This window comes from Etheostoma cragini, chromosome 10 (genome assembly GCF_013103735.1).
Source record: "Etheostoma cragini isolate CJK2018 chromosome 10, CSU_Ecrag_1.0, whole genome shotgun sequence".
NCBI lineage: Eukaryota > Metazoa > Chordata > Actinopteri > Perciformes > Percidae > Etheostoma > Etheostoma cragini.
In genome coordinates this window covers 18,110,619-18,126,369 of record NC_048416.1, presented here as the reverse complement: position 1 = coordinate 18,126,369, position 15,751 = coordinate 18,110,619, and the positions used below count along the sequence as shown (strand labels likewise).

Sequence of the window (15,751 nt, the reverse complement as noted above, 5' to 3'; positions counted from 1 at the left end):
CTCACTACATTAAAAGCACGTTAGGAAGGGATCTCTTAATGAACAGGAGGAATGATTATAGCAAGACAAAAATGTTTTGTTGAAATGGGCACCTGACTAAAGAAATCTGAACAGATCCTTTAATCTCATGGGTTTGTTTACACCTTTAACTGCTCCATTAGCTATTTCATTGGATGTTTCTTTAATATTTAGAAGCTTTAGAAATCTATCTACAGAGTAGTTGATAACTCTACTAAGCGTTTGTCTGGTAAATGACCACCCTGTAAGGTTAATAGATCCAGTATTTGCTTAATATCATGTCTAAAACTTAGACATGATAACAAAATGTATGGTTAGTTTTTTAAGAGATTATTTGTTATAATTGCAGCCACTGGAATAGACTTGTACATGTTAGTTGTTGGTCGCAGCATGTCAGTCAGGTTTAACACGAAATAGTTCAACAGTCATTTTTTAGGAAACTTAAGATCTTTGAGGACACCAGTCACTCTTTCTACTATGCACATTGGTTACAAAAGTATCATTAGATGGGTACTGAAGTGCAATTTATAAATCCTTGCTCAGTTGCCATAAAGGCAAGTGTCTGACTTCCACACACAATATGTTGTTGTTATTGTGGCTAAAGTGAAATTTATCAGTTTGGTAACAAAATATTCAGGTTTATTGTTTAACATAATACAACAAATCAACATCAACACAAGTTAAACCACTGGCCATCTCTCTTTATTCCTAACATGTAGTGATTTCTATAGAATGACCAAAAACTAAGGTTACAATGACAACCAAAGTGGTGTCATAACATCAGTCTTTAGGTCAAAAATTGGCTGTTAAAACAAAATAGTAAACTTGATCTACATTATTTTTAATACAACAAAAAGGCAAAGTGTAACGGATAAAACAAAAGCCATAAATAAAATTACTGCAGATTTTATTTCACAGAAGTATGAATAAACGCTTCAATTATTTTATGAACGCAACGTCTGGGATCTTGCCATCAGTCTGAAAAGAGAAAGAGGGAAAACCATTTCAACCATTTTTTTATAAAAAAATAAATAAAAAATGACCACACCTTTATGGAATTACAGACAGTGGAACTATGAACTGTCATGTTACCTTTAACTGAGTGAAAATTTGTGCCGCTCTGGTAAAATCCCACTCATTGTCCTGCAGACATCTGCAACAGAGATTATGTGTTTAGATAATTTAAATTAAGGATTAAATTAAGGCATACAACATTGCCCACACGACATGCACATAAACAAGACTTACTTTTGGGACCATTCCAGATTCATGCCGGACTTTTGCGAGAAGGCTGTGAGCATCTCCTGCTGCGGTGCAGTGAGGGTGGGGACAGGGCTCGAAGAGGGAGTTGGGGCGGGGGCAACGAAGGCTCGGCGAATCTCCTCTGTTGTGGCCATCCGGATGAAAAGCTGGTCGTTCACGATGCACACACTGTGGCACAGAAAGAACACAGTACACAGAAAATGAGATCTCTCATGGTGGGCATGTACGTGGTAGATGCATGACTTAAGGAAAGGCGTGTTTTCGTACAGCACCCTTAAAGAAGAGGCAATTTCAAACTGCCAAGTTTTATATGAAGTTTGATTTTCAAAACAGTTTTGAGATACAGTAGGTACTTACATTAACCCAATCTCAACACTAGATGGCAACATTTATCTTAAAAAGGACCCAACTTTCCCTGCCAAGCACAAACAAATTCCAGTTTTTTGAAAATGGTAATGAGCTAGGTTTTTTTTTGTCTCCCCTCTACAAAAACACAGCAAATACTATGTATCATGCTATAGTTTAGCAAGTCATGTAAACACAAGGCTATTATTTTCCAACATCCAGGTTAAAAACCCCCGCAGTTAAAAACTGTTCTGATAATGACAAATTACAATTTGTACCAGGGTAAATAAAGGGGTTTCATTCCTGCAGGACAGTTTGTCTCTACCTGCCACAACCTGAGGGAACAAACCAACCACATTAGACCTCAGATTTCTTTCTTTTTTTAAATTATATTTATTTATGTTGTATACCTCTAATAGTTTTTTTTGTTCATTGGTAAATCAATGATTTTAAATCAATGATCAACCACCCAGAAATTGAAATTCTTTGATGTTCCCACAGTCGCAGGGTTAACTGGACTCTTAATAGTCATTAGGTGTGAGTGAGAACCTGTCAATGTGTCAGCCCTGTGACATACTGATCTGGACTTGATGTGACCTTTGTTATTGACCAGTATTCTTTTTTTCAAGACAATATGTGCGACAAGTGTTTTGCAAAGCAGATCTGAATGCTGTAGCAGACAAAAGAAAGCAATTTAATGTGAACTTCAAGATGCATACCATATAACGTAACGTCACCGTTCAGTTCTTGGCAGGTAACTGTTGTTACTAATTTAGTAATATGACACCTCCTCAGGGAAACTGAAGGAAAACAGGTATACAAACCACTGGGAGCTCACTAAACTTACCCAGAATTCCCTGCTGGGACTGTGATGAAAACTCGAGAGAAAGCCATGGTGGACTCTCTGGATTTACCATCAGCAACAACTGAAAAACAAACATGACACATTAGCAACAACATCGACACCACTTATCTTTGCAGTGGATGAGAACAAAAGAAAATCATGACCAAACGACTCACCTTCTTTGAAGACTCCGCTCACTGTGAACGATAACAGTGTGTTCTGTAAATGGAAAACATTTTTGCAGATTTAATACATGAGAAATTAGTCACAGGAAAAGGCTAATGACATGTGCTGGCTTACAGAACAAACAATCTCACCGTGTAGGTGTTTACGTCGACAGTGAACGAGGCGATGTCATGCTGAGTTTTGGGCAACTCGTTGAGGAAAGCCACCACATTCAGTCGTGTGTGCTTCAGCAGTCGAAACCGCATTGCTGAAAAAGGCAAGATTCAGAGATGGTAACATCAGGAGGCATCTCATATAAAAAAACAAAAAAACACTCAGTCTCAACAATTTAGACACTATTACAGGTCAACAGCTTGATAGGAAAACTCACTTGAGTCTTTGATCCGCTTTAGGTTTCGAGTGTCTTTGTGATACTCTCCCAGACTGCTCCTAAAAAACAGGAAGACAGGGACAGATGGAATCAACATGAATACAACAGAGTCAGATAAGGAGGTGTGATGATGGGTGGAACAATGTAAAAAATGTAACAACTTAGTCAAATTCTAACTGCGGATCCACTAAAAACTTTGCATCTCATTTATTCATGTATTGTTACATGTATCCAGAAGTGTGTTCTTACCTGGAGGGGTTTTGGGTGGAGTAAGGTGTTGTGAGGGATAACGATGCTCCATCATGGTAAGCATCCAGGAGTGGCTGTCTGTCCCCGGAGTCGTATATACTGTAGTACCTGCAACACATGTCACATGTTGTTCTTGTATTTTCCTGCGATTCTTTCTTGCCAAAAGACCCTTTTTCTGAATTTGAAGTTTATTTAAAAGCAGTACTGGTGAATCAGCTACCAGTTGGGTCACTTTACCGGTGAATTAACCCTTAACAACAAGGAAGGATCAACTGTCCGTTGCAAGAAGATTGTCAACATACATACATACATAAATAAATGGTAGAAACTTACTGTTGCAAGAACCGAAGGATAATGACCTTGATTTCATCGGAGCCAAAACAGCTTCCCTGGATTGTCAAATGGAAAAAATACATTAGTCAGGTGCACAAAGGAGACAAATCCAACCTTAGAGAGGTTACACAGAATGTCACCTACTCCAGAAGACATCATCAATGTCAGTTTGCACAACAACACACAATTAATCACACAAGACAAAACATGTAACCTTGCAGGGGGGGATAGTGGTGGGTGTTTCCACATCAAATCCAATGGGTGGGGGGAGGTCATGACCATCCTATAAACAAACCACACATGAAGGAAGATACATGAGAGAAATTAGCACTGACAGACTTTTTTGCCACTTTATATTAATTTCTTAGATACAGCAAATTTATTTAACAAAATATGTTTCTCTACTTTTCCCCAATTTGTAGAAACTCTGCAAGTTGTCTTAACCGCAACACTGCAATGTGCTGCTCTGATTAATCACCGCAAAGCCTATGTACCACGTAATATCTCAATCTGCTGAGCTGAATCAGACAGATCCGGACACATCTAATCAAGTTTTGAACATAATTGCGCGATGATGATTTAAACAATATTCACAAAAGCAGTTAATAGGGGAATTTGGGAGGATGATGGCAAAGGGATGATGTGATGAGACAAAGGTGTTGACTTACCAGTTTGAGAAGCCGGGGAAACCTCTGCCGCACAGCACTAGTACAGAACAAAAATCAAGAGCAGGAAAGTTATCACCACAAACTACACCACACGCAAATAAAATCATCACTACTGTAGAAGGCACTGCCAGTCACACCTGCTGACCCATTTAATGTCTTTGTGCCTTTTTAATTGAGGTAATTTTAAGATGATACACTGCCAAAAACATTTGGGAGAATACAGTCATGTGTAAATACATAAAAATGTAGTGTTAACTACAACCAGTGCCAAAAGGGATTTAATATTTTTAACACAAGAAATCCACAAATGGACTATCGTACAAGCCCTCATCCTTCCTTCAGTTTAATGCTGTGCCCCTCAAAAATTTTCCCATCCCAACGTGTACTTACCAGCAGGCATACTCACCCTCTCCCCCAATATGGAGATTTACACAGATCTGACATGGGGAAGCAATATAAGCACACTTTTCTAGGAGCACACACATATAAACATGCAGAGTTTCACAATCTACCAGACTGTGCTGACACCAACAAACATCCATTTTGAATTAGTGAAATAAAGAGGTTATGCACTGCTGGGAGAGAGCGGTGGTTACCGCTGGCCTCATGCCCCCCACCCTCCCCAAACTCCGGCCAAGATGCTGGGAAGCAGATGAGCCTACATCACCCCAAAAAACAAAACAAAAAAACACAACAGGGTCTGGGGGGGGGAAAAAAAATATAAAGTCAAATTCACACAAACACTAGCTCCAACATTCATTCACTCTCCATCATGTGAGTGAGTTTGTCAGTACTTCTGATAATCAGCAAAGAAAGACAACCTGAGAACAGAGCTTAACAAAAACTGGACTCAGAGTTAACTGGACACAGCAGTCCCACCGCTCATCCTATTGCCTTCCCCTGCTGAACACACAAAGCCATTATCAGTTAAGTATCTCATAGCCGCCAAATTCGAAGAGATGGGTCTTCTTTTATTAGCAAAGACCTTTATACGGTAAGCTTTACATTTTCAAGCTTAATTTGGCCCCAGGCCTCTAGTTACAGAAGGACTGGGAGATCATTAAGCATTGGACTAGAGTGATAATTCTCTACTCTGCTCTCTCTGCTTTATATGTGAGCTTTTATGTACTGGTTACAGCAATCAGACACTGGTCGCAGCCATCAGAAATTGGCAGAGGAAGTTTTCACGTTTTTTTCCCGTTTGACTTATTTCAGGAAAAACTGGACTTCAATTTCCAGTTCAGAACACATTTCCCCCAAAAGTTAGTTGAGGGCATTTGCCAAACTCTGCACTTCATTCACTGAACAGCATAGGCCTGTTTTAGGCCAAGAGAACCAACTTAGTGAAAGAGACAGCTGCTTTCTCTCTGTGGCCCATCATTGGTCATTAATAATGACACATCTCCTCCTCCTCCTCCTCAGCCCAACACCTCTTTCTGCCGAGCCCAATCTGCACAATTTCTTCTTGTCGCGTTCTCAGTGAGTCAGAGCTCTCAGGGACTGAGGCCGAGTAATCGTGACTGTGCCTGCCTTAGGTTGTCCCGGGGTTTCAAGGTGGGATCTTACCCGTCATAGGCTATCCAGCCTTCCATACTCGCCTAATACAAGGGCCGAGTGGGCAAGGACGCTACAAGGGGAGAGGAAATCATTGGCTGTGAATTCTCTTTGTTTCATCCAAAAAGTTGTCAAGACAACTGTGAATTGCCCTCTCTCCAATAAACAAACCTACACTGTTTTACAGTACTGCTCAAGATATAATGGATTCATTTTTTTTTTAAAGCAGAACACAGTGTGTTCAAATGGTTGTCAAGCTGAAAGTCCTTTTCTAAGTATTTCTTCTCAGAGGTATACATCACAGCAGTTCAATGGAGCTTTACAGCAGGGATAGCTAACAAGGATGTTAGCAGGGGAGTGCTGGGTACAGCATCACTGAGAACCATAAAATACACCAAAGATTGAAAGGATGTCCCACAGAGAAGCTGAATAGCTGGCAGAGAGAAGATTGCTGGCCAAACTGTGATGACTTTAAGCGAGCTGAAAGGAAAACCATGTGGAAGTGCATCATGGTTAGAGGACCTCCCAGTAACTTTTTTAATTAAGAAAGGTTTAGTTAGCAGTGTAAAGGAAGAAAGGTTAATCATAAAGTGGGAAGAAAATACCAATCCAAAAAAAAAATGTCCTCTATTTCCCCACACATACACAAGGAGTTAATAGTGAATGTCAGCTGGCTCTGCTTGATGTAAAAGTTTGTTTTTGACTGTTGGACAAAATTAATTCAGTTATTGTAAAGGGATCTAACACACACATACAAAGGCTTGCTTGATCATCTTTTGTGCAACGCTGCTGCATACTCTTCATACAGGAAACCTCTACATGCTGCCGAACAGTCACACCACTGTGTTCCTTCCATAAAATCTTCTCCCATCACGCCCCAAAATCGCCGACTGACCTGATGTACGAGGCCTGATCCTTGAAGAGGTCACACAGCGGGTTCCTGTTCAGCCACAGCTCCACCAGCTTCAGGCCTTTCACCTTGTCCAGCTCCCGGTCTGACTTAAGCTGGACAGAAACAGAAAAAAGTTGGTGTGAGAAGAAAATACATCACGTTAAGGGCCCAATTAAATCACTGGTCTGGTTATTATTTGCTTGATCAACGGAGCAGCCAGTTTTACCTCATTGTGAGAGAGGTTGATGGTCTTCAGATTAGGCGCCTTGGTAACCAAATCCGCAAGTTCATCCAGTTTGTGAATACGATTGTTGCTCAGGTTCAAACCCTTCAGCTGGCAAGAGACAGAGACACAGACATACGAGTGTAAGCCCATTCAGTTTAATTAGATCATTTAATTAGAAATCAGCTATGATATGTACCATCTTAATGACAACAGCAAATACTTTTTCACTTATTTTCCAGAAAAAAATAAAAATAAAAATCTAAAATATCCGCTATATTTATTTTACCTCTGGAATGTTTTCTTCAATGATCTTGATGACAGCTTCCATGTTTGTCTTCCTATTTAAAATGACTTCAATGTTCTGGGACACCAGATCTGTCACATGAAATAAGATAAAATACTAAAATACTGGAAAAATTATTTTCACTGACGGTAAGGTAAAATAAGAATGTCATCACCAGATTGTCTGCATCAATTATTGCATCTTCGATGTAAAACAACATTGTAGTGACAAATTTATTGTTTCCCAATGGTTTACTTAATGGTTTATCAGTATTGTCTGAACAGCAATGACCAGACAATAACTAGTCTAGTATGGATTGTCAGCCTCTGTTTGAAACAGCGTTTAATATCATCATGTTATACATACAATTGGTGTGTGAAACGGATGAGAGAAAGTATGAATACCTGGGTCTGTTCGGATGTTGTTCAAGTCGAGTGCTTGCTGGGAGCCATCAAAACGTTTTGCCATGCATTGCTATGAAAGATAAATAGCAAAATAAACAGAAGCTCTCTCCATTTCATTTTGATTGGGTTAGACGGCAAAAGTAAAAGGGAATTGACTTTAAAAAAAAAAAAATACATGAATAGGAGTTGTTTCTTACATGAACTCCTAAAATGTCTGTTGCTTAGAAAATGTAGCACTTCAACTGTCTCCATCATTCCAGCCAAACTACTTAATTTCACATAATCTCCAAAGATTCTCTATTGGTTTAGGTCTGGAGACTGGCTAGGCCACGCCAGAACCTTGATATGCTTCTTACAGAGCTACTCCTTGGTTCTCCTGGCTGTGTGCTTCGGGTCATCGTCATGTTGGAAGACCCAGCCTTGACCCATCTTTAATGCTTTAACTGAGGGAAAGATCTCGCAATACTTGGCCCCGGTCACCCTCTCGTTAATACAGTGCAGTTGCCCTGTCCCATGTGAAGAAAAACATCCCCAAAGCATGATGCTACCACCTCCATGCTTCACAGTAGGGATGGTGTTCTTGGGCAGGTACTCATCATTCTTCTTCCTACAAACACGGTTAGTGGAATTATGACCAAAAAGTTCTATTCTGGTCTCATCTGACCACATGACTTTCTCCCATGACTCCTCTGGATTATCTAAATGGTCATTGGCAAACTTAAGACTGGCCTTGACATGTGCTGGTTTAAGCAGGCTGTCCTGTGCAATGCATGATTTCAAACCATGACGTCTTTGTGTATTGTCCACAGTAACCTTGGAAACGGTGGTCCTAACTCTTTTCAGGTCATTGATCAGCTCCTCCCGTGTAGTTCTGGGCTGATTTCTCAGCTTTCTTAGGATCATTGAGACCCCACGAGGTAAGATCTTGCATGGAGCCCCAGTCCGAGGGAGATTGACAGTCATGTTTAGCTTCTTCCATTTTCTAATGATTGCTCCAACAGTGGACCTTTTTTCACTACGCTGCTTGGCAATTTCCCCAAAGCCCTTTCCAGCCTTGTGGAGGTGTACAATTTTGTATCTAGTGTCTTTGGACAGCTCTTTTGTCTTGGCCATGTTAGTAGTTGGATGCTTACTGATATTATGGGGTGGACAGGTGTCTAGGAGGGGGACATTTTGAAGGCAGACTAACAGGTCTTTGAGGGTCAGAATTGTAGCTGATAGACACTTGTTCAAATACTTATTTGCAGCTGAATCATACAAATAGTTGAAAATCATACATTGTGATTTCTGGATTTTTTTTTTTTTAGATTATGTCTCTCAAAGTGGACATGCACCTACAATGACAATTTCAGACCCCTCCATGATTTCTAAGTGGGAGAACTTGCAAAATAGCAGATTGTTCAAATACTCTTTTTCCTCTCTGTACGTTAGAGACTAAATGAAGTTTGAACCATCGCATTCCAAAATATCCTTGTCTCAGCCCCATTCAGATGGTTTATTACTTAATCGAGCTCACCTTCAGGTGCTCAAAGTGTTCCGGCTTTAGGTCAGAGAGGAGGAAGGATGGTGGCGCGCTGGGATTGATGTGCACTTCCACCTTGAAGAAACAAACAGCATGTGACATGAGGGAGATGTTAGATAAATAGGTGTGTGTGATTTATTGTCATTCATTATTTAAAAGGTCACGGCTGCAAAACTATTGGTTGAGAATTGTGTGACACTGTGTCAAAGTAGATAGGACAGTGTAGGGTGTTACCATATCCTGACGATACATATAAGGAAACGTATCAGTCAGAATAGCGGACTTAAGACTTTTTGCAGAAATAAGGAGATTTCCATTATTAAGCAAACATACCTTATAACCATCTGTGTCTGTAATCTTGTGAGAACATTTATGCAGAGCATTGGCAGCAGAGGAATCATCCACATAGAAGTGGACCCTGTTATGGTCAACATGGTACTGGAGACAGGGTGAGAAAGAATTAAAATTGATTGAAACAAAGATTGTATCTATAAACTTCTCCGGTTTCCTTTAAATCTTTAGCTCCAAATGTGTCAAAATGGGGACTGGTCCCTGTAGGGCAAGTTACTTACAAAAGGTAATACATTATAGATTACTAGTTACAGTAATTTGAGAGTAATTAGCTATAATACAATATTACCTGTCTGAATTGTAATGTGTTACACTACTTTTGCATTACTTTCACCAAAATAACAACGGAAGTTTGACTTGGCAGCTAACTTGTAAATTTCACCACTGAATTAATAAAGTCTCCTCTCTATCCACATCATAGATTATAGTATTTTGCATAATTAATATGAACATGCAAAGTAACTACATAATATAGATAATAAAAATATAAATAGATAAGTACTATAGGCAAGTAGGAGAATGAAAATACTCAATTAAAAGTACCTTACAGGTGTATTGAAGTATGGCATTGTTGTAACATGTTTATTTTAAGGTACTTAAATAAGAAATTTGTGTTTAGTTAAAAACAGTCTAAAGGAAATGGTCAATTAAAGTGTGATTAAAACTCACTAGCTACATTATTTACAGTTCTCGAGGTACAGCTGATATGTGAAAATATACACTACTTTATTTGTTTAAAAGTAATTTAGTTTTACTGCAAACAGTCACAGTAGGTGCTTTTATTTTGGAGTAGCCTACACAGAAGTTGTCTATTGTGTACTCTTGCTAGCTTACTTAGATAAACGTGAGACGCAAAACATGCTTGTCTGCTCACTTTCTTGTTTGTAAAACTGCAACATACTGAACAGTAAATGGTCACAGTAAAAGACAAGCGTTTTTGATCGTTGTTTGAAGCCATTCCACTACAGGCATATTTACTCTCCACGACTGACAAAATGCAATAATCATACGCGTAGAAAGCCTAAATATTAATTCCCAACGTGTTTCTGTCAGCAGCTCAGACGCACTGCCGTCCGTGCTGACGTACGGCCACCTGTTGGGGCACAGATGATGTTCGTATCGTTTCTAGTTCTGGCTACGACTACAGGAACAGAGACGGGACAGCTCGCTTCAACGCAGCGTAATAACTCCTTAAAATAATAACAACCATCTTGCAAATGTATCCGTCTCTGAAGTCATCTCAACCATCAAATATAGCAGCAAGAAATAACACTAACGGCTTCTTCTTTTTTTTCGGTGAAAAAATGTTTTGAAAAAACAAAAAAACAAAATGTTGGGATAAAATGCGTTGTTACTCGCTTTACTGAGATTATAACGAGTATATTACCCAAATTGTATTGCCTTACTGTGTTACAGCAAAAAGGAATACACTACTTTAATTGCGTTACTTTTGTGACGAGTTACTACCAACACTGGGACTGGAAATATACTTTTTGCAGGCAAGGATAAAATAAATTGAAAAGGAAGCACAAATAACTATCACGGTTTTGGAATTCAGAGAACAAATTCAGAGCATTAAAAAAAAAAAAAGGCACAAGAAGGTCCAGTCCAATTGAATTAAGTTTAGAAATATACAAAAGCTTTATTATTAACATTTAAATGAATAATCATTAGAAACCTCACCTGTACAGGTGCGTAGGGAACCGAACAGATGTTCTGAAGAGCTGTCAATAACCATTTTTTGTCATATTTTCTTCCATGTGGTATCTGTCAAACAGAAAAGGAAAATATGATCTTCTTTAAACAGATTAAGAGGTAGTAGTGTAGATGTTCTGTGTTATACTTTATTCCAACTATTATACTACGCACCGTTACTTTGTACCAGCCCGACCGGCTTTTCCCTCCTCCATTGCCTCCACCTCTGTCTCCTCCTCTAAAGCCGCCTCCTCCTCCTCTGCCACCTACTCCCCCTTTGCCTTGTCGCCTGTCTCTATCAAAGCGCCCATCTCCTCCTTTCCGAAAAGGTCTTCCATATGGGTTGCTAAAGAACAAAACAAGGCCATATATTGAAACATTGTTTAGTAAGTGTACACAGTAGGAACAAAACCAACAGATTTCAATGTATCTCACCTATTCTTAAGACAAAACACACATTTTCAGTCCAAGTCCTACCTCGTAAAAAAAGCGGTCTTTTATCCTTATCTTTTGTGACCGTTTTACTGCCTTTCTTGGTACATTTATGCAATTTGTGCTGTAACCGCCTCTGAAATTGGTGTGAATCACTTCACGCCAGCACCTACTACAATAATGGTAACTTCACATGAAATTATTACTTTATAGTTCTATTTGTGGTGAAAAACTCAACAGTGTAACTTTAACACATTTACATAAAGTGGTAGCTGATATTATTTTGCAACTGTTAAGAAGTTGCGGGCCTTTTCTGTCCCATTCTAATTTTCATAATTAGCATTAGACAGGGATCCCTAAAACCTTTAACAGTATTTAAACGCAGGTGTGGGGTACAAATCCCTAGTCATTTTTGATAAAATAGCACTGAGATAACAGTGATCATATAGGTAAAGTTGCTGAACTGAGCTCAATTTACTTTTACTTTTGTTTGTTTTTCCAGAGGTCGTTATTGAGCAGGTTGATGACTTATAGAGCAATTCATATTCTGAAAGAAGCCTGGGGCCTGCTAAAAGTGAAAATGGGCAGACTTGTTCTTTTATTTCCTGCCACTGACTATAGCATAGCTTAGGATGCCTCCAAGTGGTTGAAACAGAGCCACATGAATAAATATATGTCTTGCTGTATGTGTGTCACTCACTTTGTGTAAAAAGCATTCCACTTGGTTTTCATTTCAACCTTACTATTCTTTAAAATTTCTTTTGTTTAATATTCTTAACACAACAGTCCAAGCCCAAAGCATGGTGCTGGTTTTGGAGCTTATCAATGTGTCACAAACATATCTGATGACAATGTTAAACTTCAAACAATGTGTCGGTCTGTCAGCCATACTTACAATCTGTGCTGGGAGCTGCTGTCCTGAGAGCTGTCACTCATAGTCACATCTGGATCAATATCGTCAAGCCTAGACCGTGGCCCAGGACCAAAGCCTCCAGAGTGGCTTCCCCGTTGGCGGTCTCTGCGGGACCTGTCATACGACCGACCCTTGTGTGAGCCTCTGCCTTTACGGTTGCGAAACTGTGGTGCGGTTCTATCATCGTGCTCTGAGAAATTGTTCAAAGGTTAGTCAGTATTAACTTCAATATCACACCACAAAAATATGCAATCAAATATTAAAAGGTTAAGTCCAGTCAAATTATACATTTATAAAAACAAAACGTACAAAATTACTACTGACTAAATAATCATGCCTTACCTTATTGACCACTGCGTAAACTGCATTCAATGTATTCTGTTCTACAGACATACCCATTCTCTGATATTGTAATATTAATAAAATAGTTGTAATTAATTCGGGAATACCATTTTACTCTTTTGTATATAATTACATAAAGTAACATAAGTAGATCTCCAGGTGGCCCAATATATAATTTTACCTCCAAGGACCATGCAACCAGTGCTCCTGACCTCTCTCTTCACCATAAAGTCCCCTCGGTCTGAAGAAAAATGGTACAAGTAGCACAAAAAAGTAAGGTTAATGCTGAAGTAAACAGGGTGTCTTACCGTTGTAGTAATGACCGCCGTCCGCCATATTCCTGGAATAGTGTTAGATAAAGAACACACAGCCCTGGGTGAAAAACAATGTTGGTAGGGCTTCGTCTATCTCTTTCACTAAACACAAATGCTACACTGTGAAAGAAGTTCCAACATCCCAAATCGTTCAGAGGAAACACAAAGCCGACCACGACGTGACCACACAGATTGCTCTTTAACTCTCTAGCTAGCGGGTGGCTAGCTTAGCTTATCCTACAGCGCGTTGACGATCGATTGACAAGAAGTCTGCGGAAATACAACTTATTACACCGTTTCTCTTCCGGGTCGAAACATTGGTTGACGCGGGGAATTGAAAGAAAAAACGTTTGAATCAGTGGTCGCATGTTGCTAACGTTGGCCGCTGCTGTTCACTAGAGAGACCGGAGCAGGCGGTTTAGTATAAGGGATCTTTTGGCGAGATCTGCTATGACTATAGCTAGCTAACGTTACACCGTATGTTTAGGATGGGAGTGATCGTCGACGCTAACCGCTACCATTAGCTACCTCTTCTTGCTACCCATTTTCAAGCAATTTGTTTTGTCAAAAAAGCCACACGTGTATTTATGATACACTATACTTGGATTAAAGTTAACGTAAATACCGTATTTTGAATATCTAGCTATATAGCAACAGTGCGTGGCTTTAAGCTTAAGATAAACAGCATTTAAACTATTGAGTTGCAGCCCCCGTATAGTTAAGCTAGCTAAAGAGACCTGAACAGTTTTCTGTACCAGGCTGAACATTTTTATTCCTCCCGTTTAGATTTTAACATTTTAACAAGACAGTATATAATGATTTATTTGTGGGCAACGTATTTAGCTAGCTAACGTTAACTTACTAGCTATCGTTAAATATTATTTTAGGCTGGCAAAGGCTATTTTAAGATTAATTTAGTGTCATCACTTAATTTCACGTTGATTAATAAGAATGATTAACGTTAGATAGCTAGCTACCTCTCGTGATATTACATTTAATACGCTAGTATAGCAGAAAGGAAAAGCCCTTTCGTCAGTAAAATCTTATTTCTTGTTTTAGTTTGGGGCTTCTTTTTAACATTCGTAAGCAGCACAAAAGTCTGTCTTTTTCAACGAGCATTTATGGTCAGAGCGGGTCTCCGACCCAAGCTGTCCTCCGCAAAGACTTATTTCGTTAAACCAGTAGCTAGCTAGCTAAGTTAAATCTATATGGATATCGGCGGTTAGCAAAAGTTGACAAACTGTGTAACCTAGATAGCTAGCTAGCTTATCCTACCTGGAAGTTTCTGGTACCATCGAGGCATAAGTGGCAATCTGAGTACTGGTCGACATTAAATGCATTACTTGGTACTTTAATTGCCGTAAGGTTGTAGCAATATTTCTACAGGGACAAAGGCGAAAGACGAGCTGCTGTCTTTAAATTAAGCCCAGGGTTTGTCCGTTGGTCGTTATGGTAACGTTACTAAAGTGCAAATGTAGAAACAAGTCGACTGGATGATGCCCCGTTTGAATGCTCTGTTTTGTGTTGTAGTTAATCCTCCCATTACTGAAATTGCTGACTGTTATGCCCAGGCCTCAGTAGTGTCCTTGGAGTCAAGTTGTTTTGACAAATTTAAATACGAAGGTGAATTAAAAATATGGAATTTCGTCTACCACTTAGCTAGTGATGCAGCATGCACAATTTGGGCTCCGGTGCAAGGTGCAGCACCTCCTCCCATTATGATTAAGCTAATTAAGCCTTTTTTTAAATGTATTATCCCCATCAGACTTATTTCCCTCGATGTATACTTTACCACCCACAACTACTCGACTTAACCCCTTGAAACACGGCCAAATTGAGGCAAATGTATACGGCTAAACATGAATTAACCAAACTTACCGTCATTAAACACACGTGTCACCACAGCTAGGTTGGGGTAGCTTCTTTGAGACCAACTCACACGATCCATCAGGGGAAACTTTTCAATGTCAACCTTTAGGAAAACTGTCAAAGTGTATACTTTCTCGTTAATAGAAGTGATTCAAAAGAATTCATCGGTATCTGTGTAAACTTTTTTTTTTTTCACAACTTCACCCCGGTCAAGTGAGCTGCTAACATTCCTAGTTAGCGTTAGCATGACATCCCGCTAGACATAATGCTGCACTCACAGATTATTATTATTGTTGTTATTAGCTAGTTATCGATCAATTTATTTTACCATTGTGATATTTCAGGTGCTGATAATGGAAATAATTGACTCTCCCTGGTGTCCGGAGTCCCTACTCGTGTCTGTCAGACTGTCCCGCTCACTTTTCTCCAGCACGACGACCAACAACACGGAGCCCCCTGCTGGATAGTATTCAACTTAGTGGACCTGCTGCATGATTCAGAATCTCGTAACGTTATAAGGGAATATGGTAAAATATACAGTTGTCAGTTTATTAAGTCAACCCTTTTAAAACATAAAGCAATTAAATAAACCATACCTCGATTCTAATGTTTAAACTGTTTTAAAGAGCTGTTGAATTAACTTATGGTCATTTGTAGTTTGTGGTGCTGCTGAATTAT

At 39.3% G+C, this 15,751-nt stretch overlaps 1 protein-coding gene across 6 annotated transcripts; it reads right to left on the bottom strand.

The window, feature by feature from the left end:
- Nucleotides 1–638: 638 nt before the first annotated feature.
- Nucleotides 639–15,565, bottom strand: zgc:153681 (uncharacterized protein LOC751719 homolog). 6 transcript variants are annotated; one of them, XM_034883443.1, is made up of 23 exons: nt 15,402–15,565; nt 15,083–15,187; nt 13,072–13,131; nt 12,531–12,738; nt 11,378–11,549; nt 11,192–11,275; nt 9,491–9,595; nt 9,152–9,232; nt 7,636–7,705; nt 7,235–7,323; nt 6,949–7,056; nt 6,726–6,835; nt 4,277–4,313; nt 3,823–3,891; nt 3,609–3,664; nt 3,276–3,383; nt 3,027–3,085; nt 2,788–2,903; nt 2,647–2,689; nt 2,474–2,552; nt 1,267–1,449; nt 1,111–1,171; nt 639–996 (listed from the first exon to the last, which is right to left on the bottom strand). In XM_034883443.1, exons 2-23 carry the CDS (start codon nt 15,150–15,152, stop codon nt 958–960), a joined length of 2,007 nt encoding a protein of 668 aa, XP_034739334.1. In that variant the 5' UTR covers nt 15,153–15,187; nt 15,402–15,565; the 3' UTR covers nt 639–957. The 6 variants fall into 6 exon arrangements, with proteins under 6 accessions (XP_034739334.1, XP_034739333.1, XP_034739339.1 ...); XM_034883442.1 differs by having other exon boundaries at nt 15,083–15,176; nt 15,402–15,526; XM_034883448.1 differs by lacking the exons at nt 13,072–13,131; nt 15,402–15,565 and adding an exon at nt 13,199–13,230 and having other exon boundaries at nt 15,083–15,176.
- Between the last annotated feature and the right edge of the window lie 186 nt (nt 15,566–15,751).